Below are 21,576 nucleotides of genomic sequence, written 5' to 3'. Positions count from 1 at the left end.
CAGAATTATTTTATTTTATTTCAATTTATTTTTTCATTTTCCTCATTATCTTTGTTGCTGGAGTTTGTTAGTCAATCCATAATTTCACAGATGTTTTCAGTATTTGTCCATTATTGGTTTATTTGTTATTCAAGAACTGATCTTGGAGTTGATCAAAGAGCAGATAACAGTAACTACTAGCAGACATTGTCAATGGTGCCTAATAGCTGTTCTAAACCAATTTCAAGTAATTAGTACATTGAATAATTTAGTAGTCCCAATCAAACAATTAAGCTAACATTTAAACTTCAAAAACACACGAGAAATGAGTGTAAATCACAATCTTAATAAAGCTCAATGGTAATTAAATCTTATTTTCTATTAATGACAAAATGCCTTAGTTGAATATCAGCACCTTACAGCAGCATTAATAGAATGAGTCCAGAGGTCATGATCAAGGAACCAAGTCGCACGGAATGGCGCATGGTTCAGTGCTGATTCAATACTTCTTTTTTGTGCATAAGAAAACGACGTGTCATTTATTCAGACCAGGATGAATAATTCACTGACTTGGAAAACGTGAGGTCGTTTGAAGTCCAGCCATTTACACGGTAGAGGATCATCGTTCACAAAATTCATATTAAAACGACATAGCCTTTGCTGATCAGAAATGTGCCCCTAATACTAGTAATTGGGCCTGCAGCTTGAAGCCCATTAATGAAATAATGTGTCTGGAGCACGAAGAAGAACCCCCTCATCAAGGATTCTCCCCTCAACAAGGATTCTCGGTTCATTTTCTCAAAATAATTCCCAGTTCAAAGTTTTTGGCGGGCATGAAAATCAATTTCCGCGGTGGTCACAAGAAACCAAAACTAACGTCTGCGATTCCTCCCTCTGCAAAATTCTAGGGTTCCCATTTGGCTCTCGTCTCGTTCTATCCACAACCTGGTTCCCATCTAGGTCAGAGACTTTTTTTTTTTGCCTTATGAAATTGTGTGTATATATAGCTTCTTATTCAATTGTTCCTCCTCTAGCTTCATTTTTGCTGGATTTTGACTTTTGGGTTTTCTTCTTGTTCCTTTCATTTTTCCTTTTCTGTTTGGCCAGTTTTTTCTTTTCTGATGCCATGGCTGGTAGCCGTCTATCTTCTGAGGAAGTCATTGCAAAGCTGATTGAAATGGGATTTGAGAATTCTTCAGCTGTTCAAGCTGTGAAGAAAGTGGGCCCATTGTTTAATGATGCTGTTGAGTATATCTTGAATGGTTCTTGCGGAGATTGTGGGGGTGCACCTAGTAATTCAGAATATTCCACAAGCAACAGAAAGGCTCTGGGCAAAAGAACCTTGTCCTCTGCTGCTTTGGGTCAAATGCGACAGTCTAGTATATTGAATCATTTCCAATACACAGGTACACCCAAACGAAGCAGAAATAATAATGTACCTGACATATCAATTTCTAGTTCAGAGATCTTGGCCCGTCCTATAGATGATGTTAAAGCATCCATTACTAGAGTGGATTGTGGTAACCTCAAAACTGTTCCAGAAGATTTGCAAGTTTGCTTCCGAGAAGAGGCAGATACAGGATTAGATTGGGAACAGAGAGCTAATAATCTGTTACAAAAACATTTTGGTTATTCATCCGTGAAGAGTTTCCAAAAGGAAGCTTTGGCTGCTTGGCTAGCTCACCAAGATTGCCTTGTTCTTGCCGCAACAGGATCTGGTACTGCTGTATTGCTTCTTTGTTGTATATACATGTCCTAATTGGCTGTGGTAATTAATTTGACACAATTACTTTGTTGCAGGGAAATCTCTGTGCTTTCAAATTCCAGCATTGTTAACAGGGAAGGTCGTGATTGTGATTTCACCATTGATAAGCTTGATGCATGATCAGTGCTTAAAGCTATCAAGATATGGTATCTCTGCATGCTTTCTTGGATCTGGACAACCTGACAGTGGTGTGGAACAAAAAGCAATGAGAGGCATGTATGACATAATATATGTTTGTCCAGAGACAGTGTTAAGGTGTGGAACATATATCTCATTTCCGCTTGTGTTTAGAAGATGGAGTTTTCAATTTCTTTTGATTAAATAAGTGCAAAATTTTGCTGCAGACTAATAAAACCACTACAGGGGCTTGCAGAAAGTCGTGGCATTGCTTTGTTCGCAATTGATGAAGTCCATTGTGTTTCCAAGTGGGGCCATGACTTTCGGCCTGACTACAGGTTCCTATTCTTTATTCTCCACATGGCTATTTTTTGTCATTGTTACTACATTTCATCATCCAATTTCAACTTCTAGATGTATATCTAATTTTGACGTGAACTTTGTAATTCCTCTCTATCCTATCTTAATTCTCTTTGTTGTGCTTTAGAGTTATTTGTGCACTCTTGATTTTTTTTCTTTTTTGATATTTCAGGCGTTTGTCTGTATTGAGGGAGAACTTTAATGCTCGCAATTTGCAATTCTTAAAATTTGATATACCACTGATGGCATTGACTGCAACTGCCACCATTCAGGTTCGAGAAGACATTCTTGAATCATTGAACATGTCTAAGGAAACAAAGATTGTGATTACGTCATTTTTCCGACCAAATCTACGGTTCTTGGTAACCCTCTCCCCTGCATGTTCATTCTTGCTCATGTATGTGGAGTGCTCATTAACATCTCATTTTCTTAATAATGCTATACATCCTGCTGAAAGGAGGGCATTGACATAGATGATCTTATAGATCTTGATTACAACAACTTTGTGTTATGATTAACTAACATGTTGTATGCTATATTAATTGTATATCATAACATGTGGGTTAAGTTTTGATGACCTTATCCATTATTTATTTTTCATACAAATTTCATCTTAGATTTCTCAAACTAACATATTTTATACATGAAAATTTAGAGTAATGGCTATATAGAGAAACAACAAGTTTTATGTGACATCTACTAGGGAAATAATGTTGACTTTTTATCCACAATGATGGTGAAGTGCTATGAATTTCCATGTCAATGTATTTCCTATTTTCATCATATTCTTATGAACTGTCATAGTGTCATAAAACTTAACAGATTTACCTATCAAGGGATTTAGAAGTTTCTGCCAGCAAGAAAAATAAATAAATAATGTTTGTCATTTCCAATGAATCAGTTTTATTGTACACATATATATGGTTTATTTAAAAAAAAAAAAAAGAAACTTTATGTTGCTTCTTGTGTTTGATAATTGATATTGATGTACGGCCATCTACCTGTTGCTTCCCTACTACCACTGTATAAAACTAAAAATATAGTTGCTGCTATTTACAGGTAAAACATAGCAGAACCTCTTCTTCAACTTCTTATAAGAAGGATTTTTGCCAGTTGATAGACATATATGCCAGAAAGAGAAAGAATGGCAACAAGAAACAGACCATAAGTAATTGTTCTGGTAGTAGCATATCAGAGGCAGATGAGTGTAGTGATGTAGATGATGATGATGAAGTACATTTAACAAAGGAAGATGGATCAACTGCATCTGGATTGGAGAGAAAAGAACTATCAGTTGAATATTTGGAAAATGAGGTTGACGACTTTCAGAGCGTGGATGACTGGGATGGTATCCATTCTTATTATCATAAAATTTCATGTCCCATTCTTGCTTTTTATTGGTTGGATATTAACATGTGCTTTAATGTGCAATATAGAACTTAAAAATAAAGTAGCAAACAAGTTTATTCCCAATCTTCATTTTCATTACGTGGTTGTGATATTCTATTCTGATTCATCTATTTTTCAATTTTGAAGTTGCATATGGTGAGTTCTGTGGAGAATCTCCTCACAAGGACTGGGAAATGAGTGGGTTAGCTGAGACAATTGATGCCTCTAGTACAGCAGAAAAAAGATTAGCTCTTTTGCAAGAGCCTTTAGAAGAAGGACCAACCATCATATATGTTCCTACGAGAAAAGAAACATTGAGCATTGCAAATTATCTTTGTGATTATGGTGTGAAGGCTGCTGCTTATAATGCATCGGTATGCATTCCATGGTTATTACCCCAGGTGTATTTAGACACCCACTTTCAAGTTTGTTCTAGTATGATATAGTGTTTCCTTCATTCCTCAATCTCTGAGTCTGTCACGGTCCCCCAATAATAATATGGAACCATGATACTACACATTCTTTTATAGTGTAAATATGTTAAAATGATTGAAAAATTGTTTGGATATCTGCATTATCAAAAAAAGTTGGTTCTTTTGTTTGTGAGACATTCACACTCTATTCTTTTGCTACACTATGTATTCCATGCCACTTTGAAAGGTCAATCTTTTATTATTATTATTATTATTATTATTATTATTATTATTATTATTATTATTATTATTATTATTATTATTATTGCAACTAATAAATGACCATTTTCCCCAGTTGTCAAAATCACATCTCCGGCAGGTTCACAAGGAATTTCATGACAACATGCTAGAGGTTTGGATAATGGAACCAATAATCTTAGATTGTTTTGTATTTCCATCATCTGAATCTAAAATTCTCCATGGATGATAATAACAGGAGCTGTTTTAAACCTAGGTATCTAGTTTACCTGTTTTTTTGCAGCATCCTGTCTATATTTATATTCTCATATGTTCATTTTACTTGCTATAAGATGAATATAGAGGTTCTTCTTTTACACTTTATAATGCTCTTATCCATATCTGGTAACAATGAGTGGACGTTGCTAATATTTGGAGTATACTTTCTGTGGCTTCATGGAAGCTAAACTGCTTGAGTTGTGATCATTTTTTATTAATCTGAAAAGACAATATCAGTGTTTTGAGCTTCCTTTCATTTTCAAGTATAGATGTGACAATACATCTTGGGAATTGACCTTTTTATCTTCCTCGATATAGGTTGTGGTGGCAACAGTTGCTTTTGGAATGGGGATTGACAAGTTAAATGTCCGAAGAATTATCCACTATGGTTGGCCACAGGTTTACATTTGATATCGCTGCCGTATTTGGTTGAGCTTTGCAATCCCTTTGGATATTGACTTATCATAATATCATTTTACACAATCTTCAGTTATATTTTGCCTTCTAAAGCTTCTTTTAATCTTAAGTTCAATCACAGAGTTTGGAAGCATATTATCAAGAAGCAGGCCGTGCTGGAAGGGATGGGAAACTAGCAGAATGCAGTAAGTCCTTTTGAAATGTTATATATATACGTGCACACACAGTCTCTTGTGTGTCATTATTTATAGTTGCCTCCAAGATGAAGGATTTCAATTTAGGTTGAAGTACTATAGATTAATATTAGTTAAAAGTAATTAAAATATGGCATTGGCATCATCAACATTGCCATTGATATTTGTAAAGAGTAAGGTAATTTTTCTTTCCCTTTTGGACCAAGCAGTTCTATATGCAAACCTGTCAAGAATACCATCACTTTTGCCTAGTAAAAGAAGTGAAGATCAGACAAAACAAGCATACAAGATGTTGTCTGATTGTTTCAGGTCAATACTCAATACCCAAAAATATCTTTATTTGCAACTCTGTTTGCTCTTTTCTATTTCATCATTTTATTTTTTTAACATGCAGATATGGAATGAATACCTCATGTTGTCGAGCTAAAAGACTTGTGGAGTATTTTGGGGAGGATTTCAGTTATGAGAAGTGTCTCTTGTATGTAATGTTTCTTTCTTTGTAGGACCTGTTTTAATATCTGGGAATTTTGAATGATGAATTTTTAAGTGTAAAACCAACTCCTATCTTCTATATCAATAGGATTCTCTGCCTATCTACTTTATTATAATCGGTAATAGAATAATTATTTTAATTGCACTGTTATGTCTGTCATGTATGGCAAATGACATGTAAGATATGCTTCTTAAGCATTTTCTATGAAACTCCTTTGATGCAGGTGTGATGTGTGTGTTGATGGGCCTCCTAAAGTGGAGAATTTAAAAGAGGAAGCTGATATTTTAATGCAGATTATTGCTGCCCATCATGTAAGTGTGATGAGGATTTCCGTTTTCCATTCTAATTGACCATGCTTGGATTTCTGTTTTCATTATACTGTTATTTTATGGATTTTTAAGACATGAACTCGTTGTTATGGACGTAAGGATAATAACTTTTGATAATAACTTTTTCTCTCTTTTTGTGGACTAAAATTCTTTATTGGAGGTTATGTTGAATTTCAGGGACAGAGCTGTTATCTTGATGGTTCATATGATGATACATACAGTGACTCCAAGTCACCTAGATTAATGCAGAAGCCAAACCTCAGAATGTTTGTTAGTAAATTAAGAGAGCAGGTAATACTAGGTTTCATTGCTCTCTCTCTTTTTCTTTACTTGTGTTCAGTCCAAGATTGTTATATGCATGCCATTTGAATTCTTAGGTGCCGCTTCTTATGGTTTCCATATGGTGATTATATGTAGTCTCAAAAATTTTGTGAGAAAGATCAGCTATGGTGGCGAGGTCTTGCTCGGGTTATTGAAGGTAAAGGATACATCAGAGAAGGTGATGACAAGGTACATACTCAAAAAAGATTCCTGTTCTAAGTAGAGTTTGTAGTTGAACTTCATGATTAAACCAGTGCTATTACAGAATAAGCAATTTGATGTTATCATTTACTATTTCAATTTATTAATAATAAACTTTGAGCTGTGACCACATCTGGAACAAGTCAGTTTCTTAGAAATATTTGAAAGCATTGCGTTTTCAATTTAGTAAATTTGGAATGTTGATGGTTTGTTAATGCATTAGCATTTGCTGCTATCTCAAGCGTGCACATTGTGTATGTTTATATGAATGTTTGGATTCCTAGTTATTCTGCTTTCTTTGTTTTGACTTCAATGTTTTTATGCAGATTCATGTTCAAATAAAATTCCCACAGATGACAAGGCTAGGATTGGAGTTTCTGGAATTTGAAAGAGATCAACCTTTCTATGTTTATCCCGAAGCAGACATGATTCTTTCAATGAACAAATGCAAGTCTTATTCTACTTTTGCAGACTGGGGAAAAGGTTGGGCTGATCCTGAGATCCGCCATCAGCGCTTAGAAAAAAGGCGGTTGAATAGAGAGCCACGAAAGCCAAGAATGAGAAAATCCAGAAAAGGGAAACCAGATACGAGAACTGCGAGAGGGAGAATAACAGCAAAACTCTCAAAACTGAAGTGATAACGTTATATTTTGGTTTTTCTACTAAAGAGGGCTGCAGCATCCTTCATCCTTCAAGGCCCCAACAAGAATTGAAAATCAAAGGGGCAGTTTTGCAGAGTTATTATTTAATAGGCATTTATTGGTGATAGTTGATCTAGTTTGTATAGTGACATATAATTACCTAGAATTGATTCGAGAAGGCATATTTCGGGGTAATATGCAATATAGATGATGGGTTAAAAATTTTCAGAATTGTGATTTGTGGAGCCTTGAGGGTGGATAATAGATGTGATATGATATTAGATGTAGGCATGGCAGTGTTATCCATGTAAATCAACAAGTACCAAAATGCTAGGTCGTATGACATTGTTTGCGAGTGGTTGGAGTTTGGCAATGAAAAGATAAATGGCTTTTAGGCTAGCAACGATTACAAAGTATTTTGAGCAATTGAATTGAAGCAGATTTTCTGAGGTTTGATTTTGATTTGCCTTGTCTTCTGAAGTTTTTCTTAAACTTGGATTCTGTTTTGCCTTGATTTTCTTAGGTTTGATTCTGATTTTGTTATGTGTCATTGACGGAAAGAGAGTTTGGGAGAGAGAATTTGGGCATGTGTTTGTAGAGGGAGGGAGAGAGAGGAGGGGAGAGTGTTGTTGGAGAGAGAGGGAGTGTGTGTGAGGGTTGTTGGAGAGGGAGAGGGAGAGGGAGTGTGTGAGGTGTGGGAGGGAGGGTAACTAGGGAAGTGTTGTTTTAGATTCACAAAGAGAGTAATTCTTATCTACATTCGGGTATATTCAGCCAATCAATAATTGTTATTTTAGCTAAAATTATGATAAGTTCTATATAAAAATATATGTATGTAATTTTCTATTGGTTGGATATATATAAACCTTTGATGCAAGTAAAAATTCTTCTACACAGAGATGGTGTGAGTGAGAGAGAACACGTGAGGGAGAAGAGGGAAGAAAGTGTTGTGCAGAGAAAATTTGCTTTTAATTTATTTTTTAATAATGTTAATTTAATATTTCTTTATTAAATCATTAGAAGATGGATATAATATAAAAATGATAAAAGTTTAAGGATTCAATATAAAAAAATATAAAAATTTAGGGACTCATAAAAAGATAAAAGTTTATGGACCAAATAATACTATTTAAAATTTTTACTTTATTTTTCTGAAAAACACCAAGGAAACTAGGTGATGTGGGGCCTTATGGTTGTACACCACATTTATTTTTTCAATTAGATTAATTTCTAAATTTGGTCAATGAAGTATTGTGTAATGGTAAAATTAGTTAAGTCTTGAAACTAAAAGATTTTATATTCAAATCTCATTAATATTGGATTAATTATATTTTTTTATATATTATATTATTTAATTTTTTGTATTTATTTAATTACTTTTATTGCAAATACATATTTGCATGCACTAATATATCTTAGAAGAAAAAAAATATATCATCGAAATATAAAATTATGGATTTTGCCATAACTTCGTCGTTTTAGTATATATAATGCTAAATTACGAAAATCAAACATTTCTTATACTTTCTGTTTAGATTGAGTGCAGAATAATTTATTAATGTATCGTATTATATTGTATTGTATTGCATTATATGATTTTTATTATTAATATATTTAAAAAGATGGTATGGTATAATATGATTTAATATTTTTTTTAAATAAATATAAAAATTATTAAAATATCCTTTATTACTATTTTAAATATATAAATAATTTAAAAATATTTATTTAAATAAAATATTATTTTTTAAATAAGATTATTGTAATAATAATTAAAGATATACTTTATATTTTTTTAATTAATTACTAAATATATCTCATAGGTATATAACATTGAAATTATATAATTAGAATTTTGTATATTGTGCCGAGATAAAATGAGAAAATAAAAAATTTACACAATGTCAAATCACCAATTTGATAATTTAAAAAATTATGATATTACAATTCTAAATTACCAATTTTTAGGAATAACCTTTCCAAATATGTAAAGTAAAGTAATCATATCATATAATATAATATGAAACTATCCTAAATCATGATCTATAATATTATATATGTATATTCTTTGAAGGTTAAACGAGAATGAAAAATTCCAATCTTTGAAGGAAAATGTGAGAAAAATGATAGTTTGGTGGAGGCAACTTTAGAAACCTTCCTAAAGCAAACCCACACAGGCAAAAATAATCAATTACCCATTGATGAAAGCAAGGAATCATTCAATAACACCAAATATACATCTCAACATTCCATTTCCTTTCAATTCTTGCCACAAAAAAGCTATAGCTCTCATGGGTTATGGTTGCATTTTCTTCACCATAATTGGCTTCTCTGCATCATTCCTTCTTTGTTTGCCAAATTTAAAAAGATGGCAAAAGCAGCAAATTGCAGAAAAGAAACTGAGGTTAATAAATGAGGCATTGGAGCATGCTGAAGAAAGGGCAGCGAGATTTCAACAAAGGCATGATCAGTTATTAAGCCAGATATGCTCACATTATTTGTCCCATCAAGACCTTGAGGAGGCTTTGGCTGCTGCTAGGGCTGCCATGAATGAGGCTTTGGAGTTTGTTGTTAGATTAAGAGAGATGCAAATCAAGATCTTGATCAATTTCCCAGATGAAGCTAATCTTTCTGTGTTGGGTAGGTCATGACATGACTTGGACAATTTTTTTTATAAATAAATTCTACATTTTTGTAGGAATTATCTTTTAGATCATGTAATCATTTGCATCTAATTATTTAGTTGCAATTGGTAATATTTTGATTAGAGAAAAATTATATTTTATCGTTGTGATTTCGTAGAGATAATAATTCAATTAAAAATCTCATATAGATAATAATTTAATTAGAAAATGATAGGTAAATAAAAGTAAATCCTCTAAAATTAAAATAATTCACTTATATCTTTTTAGTTTTAAAATAATTATTTTTAAATAAATTTAATAATTATATTTATATACTTATCATTATTAGATGTTTATATGAAATTATGATCATACCATATAATTACTCTTATTAGATGGAAGGATTTTAATTAAAAATTTTGAATAGAAATTTCATTCTTTTAATATTTTGTGGAGAATATTTAATTTTAATTTAATTTATTTAAATTTAACTTTTTTAAAATTTATAAAAAATATGAAATACTAATGAATTTTAAATTAATAATAATGAATTTCAACTATTATAGAGTTTTTTGCCCCATTGTAATAGATGATTTAGAAAAAATTTTGTATCTTATTTTATTTGTTATTTTAAAAAATAAAAAATATTAATCTTTTTTTTTTTTAATTTTATCCTTATTTAGTATTTTCAATTCATTTAGCTCTTTTTAATATATTTTTGCATTCTAATAATGCTATAAGCGTATTTTAATTAATTATTAATTTTTGTATAAAAATTAATATTATATAATTATTTTCTTAATTATTATAAAAAAATCTTAAAAACTATTAAAATGGGATGAAAGAGTATTAAATCCATAAATATACTTCAAAGTATCTAAATTTCTATAAGGTAGTATTTGATAATAAATGAATTTCATAAAATTTTATGAAATTCAATTGTAAAATTAAAATTTTAGTGTTTAATTTAAATAAAAATTTTATTTATAAAAATTTTTATTTAAAATTTTTAATAATTAATTTCATAAAATTTATTATAATTAAATTAAATTTTATCAAAATTAATAAAATTTATAAATAAATTTTAAATTTAAAATTATATATATTTCAAGAATAAAATTTTTTTTTATTATATATTATTATTTTTTATTTATTTTAAATATAAAATTTTTTTAATTTAAAAAAATTTTAATATTTAATATAAAATATATGAAATAAAAATAAAAAAAATTATTTATAAATAAATTTTATCACAAAATCAAATCAATCAGGGTGTTAAAGTATTCTCTCTCGTTGGCAAAAATACACTTCACGAAATGCCAGAGTAGAAAATCCGACGGTCCAAAACCAAAGGACGCCCCAGCTACGAGACAGATCGTCACTGGCCAACAAAAAACTAAGGATCGCCAGCGTGGAAAATGGTTTCCATTAGATCAGCAAATCAAGAAGCAATCCCATTGGTCGAAAGATAAAGTTCACGGATCGCCAACGTTGCAAATGGTCCATATATACCAAACTCAAACTCCCATTCAATATCTCAAATTCGAACGTTTCCAGGTTTTCCCTCTAAAACGCTCCGTTTCGATTTCAAAGTTTCCGATCTCGTCTGATTTTTGTTAAAAATGGACGCTCCAAAGGAGAAGAAAGGTGCAGGAGGAAGAAGAGGAGGGGACAGGAAGAAGGCTGTTTCCAAGTCGACTAGGGCAGGCCTTCAATTCCCAGTGGGTCGGATTGCTCGTTTTCTCAAAAAGGGCCGGTATGCTCAGAGATATGGTTCAGGAGCCCCGATCTATCTCGCTGCTGTTCTTGAGTATCTAGCCGCTGAGGTTTGTCTCAGATCTGATCTCTGTTGCTTCCATGTAAATTTGATCGAATTGGATTGTTCCTATTTTTCATTTCTTGGCAAATGAAGGTGATTTTAACATTTGTGCAATTTTCGGCTCTTAATGTATGTTATTTGTGATTGAATGTGTTGTCCTCTTTTGATTGCATTCATAGCTTTTTTTTTGGGTGTTTTAAGAATGATTTGTCTTTTTTTTTTCCATCCATTTTCTAGGCTACCAAACAGGAGTTTTGATAATTTTGTCTTCACGTGTGCATGTAGGTGCTGGAACTGGCTGGTAATGCAGCACGTGATAACAAGAAGAACAGAATAAACCCTAGGCACGTACTATTAGCTGTGAGGAACGATGAGGAGTTGGGGAAATTGCTTCAAGGTGTGACCATTGCTAGTGGAGGGGTGCTACCAAACATCAACCCAGTTCTTTTGCCCAAGAAATCTGCAGCTACCGATAAATCTTCTGAGCCCAAATCCCCTAAGTCCTCCAAAAGCGCCTAAAGATGAATCCCACTAATTATGTTTTAATTCCAATAATGGAATGTAGGATCTAGTAGTTTTTTCCCCCTTGTGAATTTAACTATCCTTATGGTGCATAATGTAGCTGGTGATAAAGTTTCTAATGGAAATTTGCCCGTTTCTGCATTCTTTGCTCTGCTTTGTTTTTTTCATGATTAGTGTAGGGTTCTTGGCGCATACCAGTGTTTGCTTGTTTAGTTGATTGTAAATAGTCCTTCTGGACTTCCAAACCATAATAAGGGATAGTGTATTAAATATGAGCTGAGATTGAGCTCCTTCAAAGGAAAGGACTTGGCCTGAGATGTGAACAAGCAGGCCTGAAGATTGTTATTGAGATCTGGAATCATATGCCATAAAAAGTAACTTGAAAGCAGGCCAGATGGAAGTTGGCTCTGTCGTTTCACCAGTTAAGAACACTATTTCACTTGAATTTTATTGGAACAAACATCGCATTACCTCAAGAAAATATATTCTAAAGTGAATACTTCTCTAATGGAAAGAATAGATACTAACATCAGAGATTCTCACTCTTTGCATCTTGATGATCGGAACAGGATAACCTATGAGGCTTTTGAAGCCCTCATGGGATCTGGCATATAAAAGGGGAAATGGGTTTGGGCTGTTGGCTGTGAACTTGGCCCAGGTACTTCGAAACTTCCATTAAAAATGGCGTTGGGGCTCCGGGTATACTTCGATCGTTCTAAAACCCAGAGCAAGGGGTTTTACTAGGTTTTTGAATCGATACGTACCGGAAGTGAGGGACATGAACCCGTTTCTGGTAATAATCTGTTTTATTCATCGCAAAAAATATTCAAACGTATAATTTTGATTTCAACGTTGGATTTCATGTCCAACGTTGAAATCAATATCATTTGCCTGAGATCCTTTTTTTGATGGTTTGCAGAAAAAGGCTTCAACCTCTTGCAGCAGACACTCCCTCTTTCGAGCACTATCCATTGCTGCTGCCGGGTCGGGCCTTCTCTATGCTAAGGGCAACTCTTATTCCGGTGAGCTTTCCATCCTCTCCGCAATTACCTTCTCCTTCCATTTTGTTTTTCTCCCTAACTGAAAATTTCTTGCCTATTTCCTTCAATTTCTGTAGAAAAATTAACTATTATGGATTGATTGATTGATTGAATGTTATAGATGCAACGGTGTCTCTAGCAGTTCCTCTACCATTGCGTGAATCTGTATCATTGCCATGGTCACAGCACTTGATCCCTTTGCGTCCTTCATTTATTTCTGCAGATCACTGGCACTTTGGTTTGTACTACTTTATTATATTTTTAAACTAATCAAATAACTTGGCGGCGCGATTCTTTTATTGGTATTTTTGGTTATCAATTTGTTTTTAAATTCGTAGGAATTCTTCCATTGTTTTATTCTAGAGTTAGTCCTGCTCCATCCGCTGACATACAGAAAGAGAGTCCCGGTGTTGTTGATGGTCCAAAACCAAGTTGTGGATGCTTAGGCAGGGACACTATAGCCAATGCCGCTGCCAGGGTTGGTCCTGCTGTTGTCAATCTATCTGTTCCACAGGGTCTGGTTTGGGGATTCTTTCAAATTATATGTTTTGGTTTTTTCTTGGATTATTATTGAACACAAGGGTTTTGTATACATTTGGCCTTTTTTGTAGGATTCTATGGGATTACTACTGGAAAGAGCATAGGCTCTGGAACTATTATTGATTCAGACGGCACTATTTTAACTTGTGCTCATGTTGTGGTGGATTTTCAAGGCATGAGAGGTTCATCCAAAGGGAAGGTTAGCTATCACATAGAAATAGATTTAGTAGTCAATGCGTAAAGATATTTAAAGATTTTAGCAATGCTGTGCAGTAGTAGTTGACAATCCTTTTATTTAAAGATTTTAGCAATGCTGTGCAGTATTAGTTGACAATCCTTTGTCGCTATGATTTTACAGAAAATTAACTCGCTGTAGTTTATTAGCATGTAGTTGCAATATCTCAAGTTCTGAACAATGTAGAGAACTGGTTTCCTAGTGCATGGTAGCAATTCTGGATTGCAATTGCTACAATAAAGTTGTTTCAGATTTGCTTATGAAGTCTCAGCTGTAGAATTAGATGCATTATGAACATTTGCAGGTAGATGTGACTTTGCAAGATGGTCGTACGTTTGAGGGTACAGTGGTCAATGCTGATTTACATTCTGATATTGCTATCGTCAAGATAAAGTCTAAAACTCCATTGCCTACGGCAAAGCTTGGGTCCTCAAGTAAGCTTCGCCCAGGTGATTGGGTGATAGCTATGGGCTGCCCACTTTCCCTTCAAAATACTGTGACAGCTGGTATTGTAAGGTACTTAGAATATTTAAAATTAAAGTATCGGGGATTTGCCTCTTCCCATCATTTGTTGTTGTAATTTAGCTTTATGTATTTTGGACATAGTTGTGTTGACCGTAAAAGCAGTGACTTGGGTCTTGGAGGCATGCGAAGAGAGTATTTACAGACAGATTGTGCAATCAATGCGGTAGCGCTTTCTCTCTCTCTTGCTTGGAAACACATTCTTTCAAGGATTACTTGCTGGCAGTAATGCGCAGGAGAATGTGCATTCATTCATGCCAGTGCAAGAAGTTCAGTTCATCCATATACTAATTACTAAGGTTTTGTTCTGTCTACTTTTCTGTCATAGGGAAATTCTGGTGGGCCGCTTGTTAATGTTGATGGACAAGTTGTTGGTGTTAATATCATGAAAGTATTGGCTGCAGATGGGTTGAGTTTTGCTGTACCAATCGATTCAGTGATCAAAATCATAGAGCATTTCAAGAAGAGTGGGTATGCGATTAGGTTTTGTTTGCAGTGAAGTATTACAAGTATTTGCAGCCTACATGGTTTTTTTTCCCTCTCACTTTCATCTAAGAACCAATAGTATATAATTAAATAGTATTGATAGGCAACATTATTTTGAGACATTGTGTAAATTGATAGTAATATGTTGCAGGAGAGTTGTCAGGCCTTGGCTTGGCTTGAAGATGATTGATCTCAATGAAATGATCACTGCTCAACTTAAGGAGAGAGATCCTAGATTCCCTAATGTAGACAGAGGCGTTCTTGTACCAATGGTGTGCTTATCTAAATTCTTGTTCCTCCTCCTCCTTTGCATATAACCTAATGTTGTTTGGCAGAGTATTAATGTCCCACTGTTGACATATTTCTTTTGGTTGGTTTGGTGTTGCATGCATGTTAATTTCCATTAAATCAGGTGTGAGTCTCAAAAGTGGCATTTTACCCTTTCCATGTTTTACAAATTTGTTATTTATTCCAGGTAACTCCAGGGTCTCCTGCAGATCGTGCTGGATTCCATCCTGGTGATGTTGTGATTGAATTTGATGGGAAGCCTGTCGAAAGCATCAAGGAGGTATTTAACATTTTCTTATTCTTTTTGAGTAAAGGAGAGTTACTGAAGTTAGGTGGGTGCACATTTGGAGTTGTGTATCTTTACAGAACCACTGAATTGCTTTAAACACAGATTTTGGAAAACGATACTGGTCATTTGGCAATTGGTTTAATCATTAAAATAAGAAGACGTTAGGAAGTAGTGCTTAATTTTGTTGTTGTTACCGTTTCATGGAGGTTTGGATCTAGAAACATAGTAATCCTAAATCCATTTGCATGCTGATGTTTGGCTTGAATTAATTCGTCGCAGATAATTGAAATAATGGGGGACAGGGTCGGCATTCCCATGAAGGTAGTTGTGAAAAGACCAAATGATATTTTGGCGTCTCTGACTGTTATTCCAGAGGAGGCAAATCCTGATATGTGAAACTCTAGCATTTCCTTTTTCACCGTACATGTGATGTCATGCTGAAAGAGTTTAGAGTTATAACCCTAAGCCGAACATAATTGAGCAGATTGAGGCTGAGTTGAATCGAATTGAGATTCCATATCATAGGTCAAGTTTTGAATTTATGAGAAGGGCTTTTCATGATGATGATATTTAGCCCTCTGAACAGAAGAACTTGCCTCTATTATTATTATTTTTTGGAATGATAAACAGTATAAATTATTTTTTAATGTCAAAGAAATTTTCTGAACTGGTCGTTAGTTTCCGTGTCTTGCTTCTGATACAGGTACTATCCTTCAAACGGTAAAGAGTAATTAAATAACAATGGTAGATAAATTTGATCTTGAGATTTTCACGAAAGCCAGTCTCGGAATAATATCAGTACCAGAACGCCTATTATATCTTCAGTAGGATACGGTCTGCTGTTCCAAGCCTGTGGCACGTTACGACTTATTCCAAAATCTAGTGCTGAACAAGACAAAACCATCAATATAGATAAAATACTTGGCTTGAAACTTGACAGCTAGATGAGGGATTCCAAGAAATTGGAGATGAAGGCTTTTATATTAAGTTGCCAGTCAGATTCATATTACGAGTTATGACTATTATTTACAGACATTTACAAACTGTTCGCAGCCTGGAAGCTCTTCTCGACTCGGTAATTTCTTGTACCTTCAAGTTGTACAACATGCAGTATTAACAATAATTGCCAGTAAAAAATTGGAAACAATCTTTACATCAAACTTGGAAAAGTTTCTCTAGGCTTTTATGAAATTGTCTACATTCAGGAAATTGTGATATTCAAGCTGAGTCATCTCCCCACCACTTTCTGGGTCAAACTCACATCGATAGAAGCTGCGCAATGCAATAAGACATTCAATTAAAGTTCCAAGTTACAGGAAAATGAATTAAATGTTCATGATTTTCAAAATATGATCCACTGAAACATTTTAGCCAAATGTAAGTACCAGATTTTTAGACTTGGCGATTGCCTTGGGAAATTATGAATGGTAATCAATTAAGCTATATAATGGTTCAGGTGAACAGAGAAAAACCAAAAGCAAAACGAGAATAATATGATATTTCATTTACCTTCCGTCCATGCCAATGATTACAACTGTGTTCTTCTGATGGCCAAATGCAACAAAATACTGCAATCCTTCAGGTAATCGAAACTGAGCCACTGACCACTCTGAGCTGAAATACTTTGGCAATACACCTGCAAAAAGCAAGAATGTTGGATAAGCCTACTCGACTTCCAAAACATTGATATGCAATCAAAGTTGTCATGTCAATGATCACCGAGTTGGGATTTGCATAACATTTAATTGAATTAAAGAAATTGATGCACTAGAATTGGTAGTGCCATAACCTATGCAACAACATAAAGTTCTCAACTAAGATTTGCTGAATCAGCAACTATTCTAAACCTTAACTCAATATTTCTCTCAGCTAATAGCTGGTTCAGCATAATAGTTCAATGACAAATGACAACTGATCAATATATTACCTTTCAAAATGGAAAGAGATGAAATGCCTAAACCATTAGAATGGTTTGGTTCAGATGCAACACGTGATCTATCATTCGCCAATATCATCAAACCTGAATCAACCTTGAGGCTGAATACATGGACAGTTCCCTTCTCACTTGAGACAGCTAACCACTGAGCATTAGAAGAGAATGCAAGACTATATATTTCAGCTCTATCTACACCTCTCCTAACCTGATATTAGAGGCTCAAAAAGTGGTCAACAGTTAGCAAATAGCATTAGAAGTTCAAATAGACAGGAAATTGAATTTTTTTTTTCTTTTCTCCATGACATAAACTAACAAATTAAATGATGGCTCACCTAAATAACCAAAAAATGGAAAAAAAATAAATAAATACAGATATTAACATGGACAATGCATGCGACTAAAAATCAATGGGAGATAATCTCACACCCCAGAAAAAGTTGAACTTTTAAGCTCTTAATACCTTCAAAAAAATTGAGCTCAATCGTTTCTCACGTCACTATTTTATTTCAACTATGAATGAAATTCAACATCAACAATTAAGCCTTAATCTAAAACTAATTAGGGTCAAGTTCTATGGATTTTTTGGCCAATCAGCTCTGTTGGACATAAGTTTGTCTCAATATCAAAAGCTAGGATACTTTTTTTTTATGCAAAATACACATTAAACAGTAAAAGAATTAAACATAGGTGAAAAACAAGTTCCAAAGCTTAATACTTGATAACACAAAATTCTCCAAACTCACAGAGGTATCCGTACACTTGCAACTATAAGCCCATGAAACCCATGAATAAACATAGAGTCTGCACTTAACAGCACACATATATGGGTAACAGTATTAATGCAGTATGGGAAGATAGATTTAGGAATGAGAAAATAGAATTTAGGAATTATTCTCATTGCAAAATTAGGAAATTTAAGAGTTTTATTATTGAAGAATTTTATTCTTATTATGTCTACTATTTAGGAATTTTATTATGTTTAATTTAGTATTCTTGAATTAGATTCTAAAATCCTATTGTTGTCATTAGACAATCTTTGTTATGACAATCTTTATGAAATCAATAATATCTTGAGAATTAATTCTTTCAATAATTCTTCTTGGTTCTTTCCCTTTCTACATCAAGTATTCATACAAAAATTGAAAAGAAGCATACCTCCTGCAGTAACGAGCCATCCAAAGTATTAAAGACCCTAATCAAAGTGCCCTTACTACTCGCAGTAGCCAATAATCTGCCATCTTGAGTCATAGTCATACCCGCGATCCTCGAATCATGTGCCATAACGAACTTGGTTCTCTTCGACCCACAATTCTCCACTCTAATTTGCCCCTTTTGGAGGCCAGGGCAAACCAGCACCATTGGCGATGAAGTATGGGATATTTCACACAACCCTTTTGGATTCAAAACCGTCTCCATTTGGTGCAGCAGCTCCAAGTCCGCAAAATTGTACACAAAAATTTTCTGAAGCAATACAACAATTATCCTGTCCCGCCTCAGTTTCACGTTTTTTACCTCCGATCGGAACGACAGCTCGCCGATGCATCGCGACTGAAAGTCGTCCCAAATGATTACCTTGGTCATTGCATAGATGGGACCAGTACCACCACCGACCAAGCATAGGATATTGCAGCGGAATAGCATGGCCACAAGGAAGATTCCGTCCTGCGAGTCAAGGTCACGGCGGAAGAGGGGCTTGAAGGGATCGGTATTGTATATACGGAAACCATTATCAAGGCCAGCAGCGAAGCAACCATAATCTTGGTTGAAGGAGAGATGGTAGATGGCTGGTGATTGTTTGGGTTCTTGGGTGGGATTATGAGGGAGAAATTGAGGGGGGATAGATGAGGAGGAGGAGGAGGAGGAGGAGGAGGAGGAGGACATAGATTCGCCGGGTTCAGAGTCGGAATCCGGCGAGATGTGGTGGGACTGAGCCATGAAGGGGAAGAAGAAACTAGGATTATTAGGGTTTAGAGGATACGGTGGTCATTAGGTAGACGAGACGACGATAGGGAGGCAAATTTAAGGGATAAGTTACTATAAGTGGAAAGACACTTGTCAATTGGTTGGATTTTTAGGATTTCTTTTTCCTAAAAATAGGAATAAATTTGTAGATATTCTTCCAATTTTTATAAAGCATCTATTAAAATCACAAAATTCATCATTATAATGTTTTTATCCTTCTAATTTTATATATTTAAATTCAATGCTCTGCCTCATATTTAACAACAAAACTTTTTAGATTTTAAAAATAAACAAATAATTTTTATCATCTAAATTAATAATATACTTGATATTATTATTAAAATTATTATTAACATTATTATTGTTAAAAATATTTTAAACAAAATATTAAAAATAGTATAAAAAATTAAATTTAATATATTTTAATTATAAAATTAAAAAAATAAGAATATTAAAAATTTAATATTATTTAAATAATAGTTTTTTAAAAAATATTATTTTAATAAAATTTAATATATTTAACTATAAAATTTTTAATACAATAAAATAAAAAAATAACTTTAAAAATATATTTTAAAAAGTTATTTAATTATATTAAATTAACTTTTAATACATATATTTATGCACAAAAGGATAACAATGAGATAAAAAGTCAGCTCTTTATTTATGAATAAAAAGACGAAGGGTATCCACATACACGACAACATCTCTCCCATTAAAAGGAAAAAAAAAAAAAAACAATAAATAAATAAATAAATAAAAGGAAAGCTTAGAAATCAAAGCCACCATCGTCGAAGCCAGCATCATATCCGGCGTCATAGGCAGCCATATCCCCAACATCAGAAATCATGTCTCCGACAAGCAACCCACCCAGCAACCCAGCTCCCAATCCCAATGCCATCTTCCCTGCACCGCTCTTCTTCGGCTTCTGCGGCTGCTGCATCACCGCTGGATACCCACCGTACCCATGTGCTGGGGGGTAACCGTACCCGTACCCGGGAGCATTAGGGTACCCTCCATATGCATGTTGTGGAGGTGGTGGATATCCGCCTGGCGGCGGATAACCCCCTGGTGGCGGATAAGGATACGGAACCTGTCCCTTGCCCACTTCCGTATGATAGGGTGGTGGTGGAGGATATCCACCTGGAGGTGGATAGGCAGAACTTGCACTAGCCCCTGCGCCTGGATACCCCGCCGCTGGATATGCCATTACGGGTTCGTCGACCTTTTTCGCTTTCTCCTGTGTGTGCAATGGAGCCTCGAATTTTTCCCCGAATTTGAAGGAAAAATTCAAAGTCCCTTTGGTTTTGCCACTAGATGTCCTGACACCATAGCTGACGTTACTTTCATGCTCTGTTTTCTCATCTCCGGATTTATGAGACAGCAGCTCCTTGATGGGCACATGTATTTCACCGATGTCTTTATCTCCGAAGCTGCGATCGGACTTGAGCTTGATTTCGAGAATAAGGCTGTTGTCCTGGGCAGAAACTTCATGGATGGTGAATTTCATAGGAAAATTCCATTTGGGATTGGTTCCACAATCTTTATCGACAGGAGTTTTCTGTTTCTGCTTGGAATTATAAGGATCGCCCTTGATGGAAACCTCGGCGTAAACATCCATCTTGGAGAACATATTAACATCTTTAATGTCCTTGGCTGAGATCAGAGTGATCTCTAATGGTCTGCACTCCATGATAGATCGGAAATTCAACCAAGAAGATCAAAGAATTGGGCAGAAAAGAAAAGAGGAAAAACTGAGTTATTGAACAGATAAGAGAGACTCTTGTATTGGGAAATCTGGGGGAGAGGGAGAGAAAAAGGGCTATATAGAGGAGGAGGTTGGAGAGGAGGAGGAAAGTGGAAGGAAGATTCGTTGGCTATGAACCGCAAATAGATGAGAGGAGAATATAATGGAAGGTTAGGATAGGTTCACTTTAAAATGGATTCTTCTGCTATAATGATGCTTACGCGTTGCAAACGCGTAGTCTGATAGAGAAATCTTAACCCAAAAAAGTAAAAGATAATATCAAGTATATGCTCATTTAATCTTTTAAATTTGTGTGTGTATAATTTTGGGTAAAAAAAAAAATCTTTTAAATTCTCCATTGGGTTGACAATTAGTTGACGCATGAGAGTTAAAAATAATATTTATATAAAAAATATAAGTTGTAAGAGTGT

At 34.3% G+C, this 21,576-nt stretch overlaps 5 protein-coding genes across 9 annotated transcripts; 3 read left to right on the top strand and 2 right to left on the bottom strand.

The window, feature by feature from the left end:
• The first annotated feature begins 700 nt into the window (after positions 1 to 700).
• On the top strand, positions 701 to 7,597 carry LOC110659759 (ATP-dependent DNA helicase Q-like SIM). 3 transcript variants are annotated; one of them, XM_058146834.1, is made up of 16 exons: positions 701 to 939; positions 1,087 to 1,697; positions 1,780 to 1,999; positions 2,089 to 2,199; positions 2,394 to 2,493; positions 3,281 to 3,569; positions 3,758 to 3,984; positions 4,379 to 4,435; positions 4,858 to 4,938; positions 5,078 to 5,141; positions 5,360 to 5,459; positions 5,545 to 5,628; positions 5,867 to 5,954; positions 6,150 to 6,263; positions 6,390 to 6,482; positions 6,821 to 7,597. In XM_058146834.1, the coding sequence occupies exons 2-16, from the start codon at positions 1,106 to 1,108 to the stop codon at positions 7,130 to 7,132; spliced, it is 2,532 nt and encodes an 843-aa protein (XP_058002817.1). In that variant the 5' UTR covers positions 701 to 939; positions 1,087 to 1,105; the 3' UTR covers positions 7,133 to 7,597. The 3 variants fall into 3 exon arrangements, with proteins under 3 accessions (XP_058002817.1, XP_021673492.2, XP_058002818.1); XM_021817800.2 differs by having other exon boundaries at positions 2,394 to 2,583; XM_058146835.1 differs by lacking the exon at positions 6,821 to 7,597 and having other exon boundaries at positions 2,394 to 2,583; positions 6,350 to 6,482.
• Positions 7,598 to 11,227: 3,630 nt separating this feature from the next.
• Positions 11,228 to 12,241, top strand: LOC110659758 (histone H2A.1). Its single transcript, XM_021817797.2, has 2 exons — positions 11,228 to 11,585; positions 11,864 to 12,241. The coding sequence occupies exons 1-2, from the start codon at positions 11,382 to 11,384 to the stop codon at positions 12,095 to 12,097; spliced, it is 438 nt and encodes a 145-aa protein (XP_021673489.1). The 5' UTR covers positions 11,228 to 11,381; the 3' UTR covers positions 12,098 to 12,241.
• A 52-nt stretch (positions 12,242 to 12,293) lies between these two features.
• On the top strand, positions 12,294 to 16,373 carry LOC110659756 (putative protease Do-like 14). Of its 3 annotated transcripts, none has more exons than XM_021817795.2 (12): positions 12,294 to 12,521; positions 12,670 to 12,893; positions 13,020 to 13,122; positions 13,262 to 13,378; positions 13,479 to 13,655; positions 13,752 to 13,879; positions 14,220 to 14,431; positions 14,522 to 14,603; positions 14,766 to 14,908; positions 15,075 to 15,195; positions 15,399 to 15,491; positions 16,204 to 16,373. In XM_021817795.2, the coding sequence occupies exons 2-12, from the start codon at positions 12,879 to 12,881 to the stop codon at positions 16,222 to 16,224; spliced, it is 1,212 nt and encodes a 403-aa protein (XP_021673487.2). In that variant the 5' UTR covers positions 12,294 to 12,521; positions 12,670 to 12,878; the 3' UTR covers positions 16,225 to 16,373. The 3 variants fall into 3 exon arrangements, with proteins under 3 accessions (XP_021673487.2, XP_021673486.2, XP_058002816.1); XM_021817794.2 differs by lacking the exon at positions 16,204 to 16,373 and adding an exon at positions 15,780 to 16,167 and having other exon boundaries at positions 12,296 to 12,521; XM_058146833.1 differs by lacking the exon at positions 16,204 to 16,373 and adding an exon at positions 15,780 to 16,167 and having other exon boundaries at positions 12,296 to 12,893.
• Positions 16,374 to 16,452: 79 nt separating this feature from the next.
• Positions 16,453 to 19,569, bottom strand: LOC110659757 (autophagy-related protein 18a). Its single transcript, XM_021817796.2, has 4 exons — positions 18,592 to 19,569; positions 17,428 to 17,641; positions 17,010 to 17,136; positions 16,453 to 16,772 (listed from the first exon to the last, which is right to left on the bottom strand). Exons 1-4 carry the CDS (start codon positions 19,369 to 19,371, stop codon positions 16,676 to 16,678), a joined length of 1,218 nt encoding a protein of 405 aa, XP_021673488.2. The 5' UTR covers positions 19,372 to 19,569; the 3' UTR covers positions 16,453 to 16,675.
• Positions 19,570 to 20,038: 469 nt separating this feature from the next.
• Positions 20,039 to 21,305, bottom strand: LOC110659755 (protein SRC2). Its single transcript, XM_021817793.2, has one exon. The coding sequence runs from the start codon at positions 21,089 to 21,091 to the stop codon at positions 20,168 to 20,170; it is 924 nt and encodes a 307-aa protein (XP_021673485.2). The 5' UTR covers positions 21,092 to 21,305; the 3' UTR covers positions 20,039 to 20,167.
• Positions 21,306 to 21,576: the final 271 nt, after the last annotated feature.

Source organism: Hevea brasiliensis, chromosome 5, assembly GCF_030052815.1.
Source record: "Hevea brasiliensis isolate MT/VB/25A 57/8 chromosome 5, ASM3005281v1, whole genome shotgun sequence".
Taxonomy (NCBI): Eukaryota; Viridiplantae; Streptophyta; class Magnoliopsida; order Malpighiales; family Euphorbiaceae; genus Hevea; species Hevea brasiliensis.
The sequence above is the reverse complement of the archived record's forward strand: the minus strand, read 5'-3'. Positions and strand labels throughout refer to the sequence as shown.

Coding starts and splice junctions, on each gene's coding strand:
- LOC110659756 (XM_021817794.2), top strand. Junction 13,123..13,261: donor TAAGGGCAACTCTTATTCCG/GTGAGCTTTCCA, acceptor TGAATGTTATAG/ATGCAACGGTGTCTCTAGCA. Junction 14,909..15,074: donor GAGCATTTCAAGAAGAGTGG/GTATGCGATTAG, acceptor AATATGTTGCAG/GAGAGTTGTCAGGCCTTGGC.
- LOC110659759 (XM_021817800.2), top strand. CDS start 1,106: ATGGCTGGTAGCCGTCTATCTTCTGAGGAAGTCATTGCAAAGCTGATT. Junction 1,698..1,779: donor TCTTGCCGCAACAGGATCTG/GTACTGCTGTAT, acceptor ACTTTGTTGCAG/GGAAATCTCTGTGCTTTCAA. Junction 6,264..6,389: donor TTAGTAAATTAAGAGAGCAG/GTAATACTAGGT, acceptor GATTATATGTAG/TCTCAAAAATTTTGTGAGAA.
- LOC110659758 (XM_021817797.2), top strand. CDS start 11,382: ATGGACGCTCCAAAGGAGAAGAAAGGTGCAGGAGGAAGAAGAGGAGGG. Junction 11,586..11,863: donor TTGAGTATCTAGCCGCTGAG/GTTTGTCTCAGA, acceptor GTGTGCATGTAG/GTGCTGGAACTGGCTGGTAA.
- LOC110659755 (XM_021817793.2), bottom strand. CDS start 21,091: ATGGAGTGCAGACCATTAGAGATCACTCTGATCTCAGCCAAGGACATT.
- LOC110659757 (XM_021817796.2), bottom strand. CDS start 19,371: ATGGCTCAGTCCCACCACATCTCGCCGGATTCCGACTCTGAACCCGGC. Junction 17,642..18,591: donor ATGGCTCGTTACTGCAGGAG/GTATGCTTCTTT, acceptor CTCTAATATCAG/GTTAGGAGAGGTGTAGATAG. Junction 16,773..17,009: donor ATCATTGGCATGGACGGAAG/GTAAATGAAATA, acceptor TGCATTGCGCAG/CTTCTATCGATGTGAGTTTG.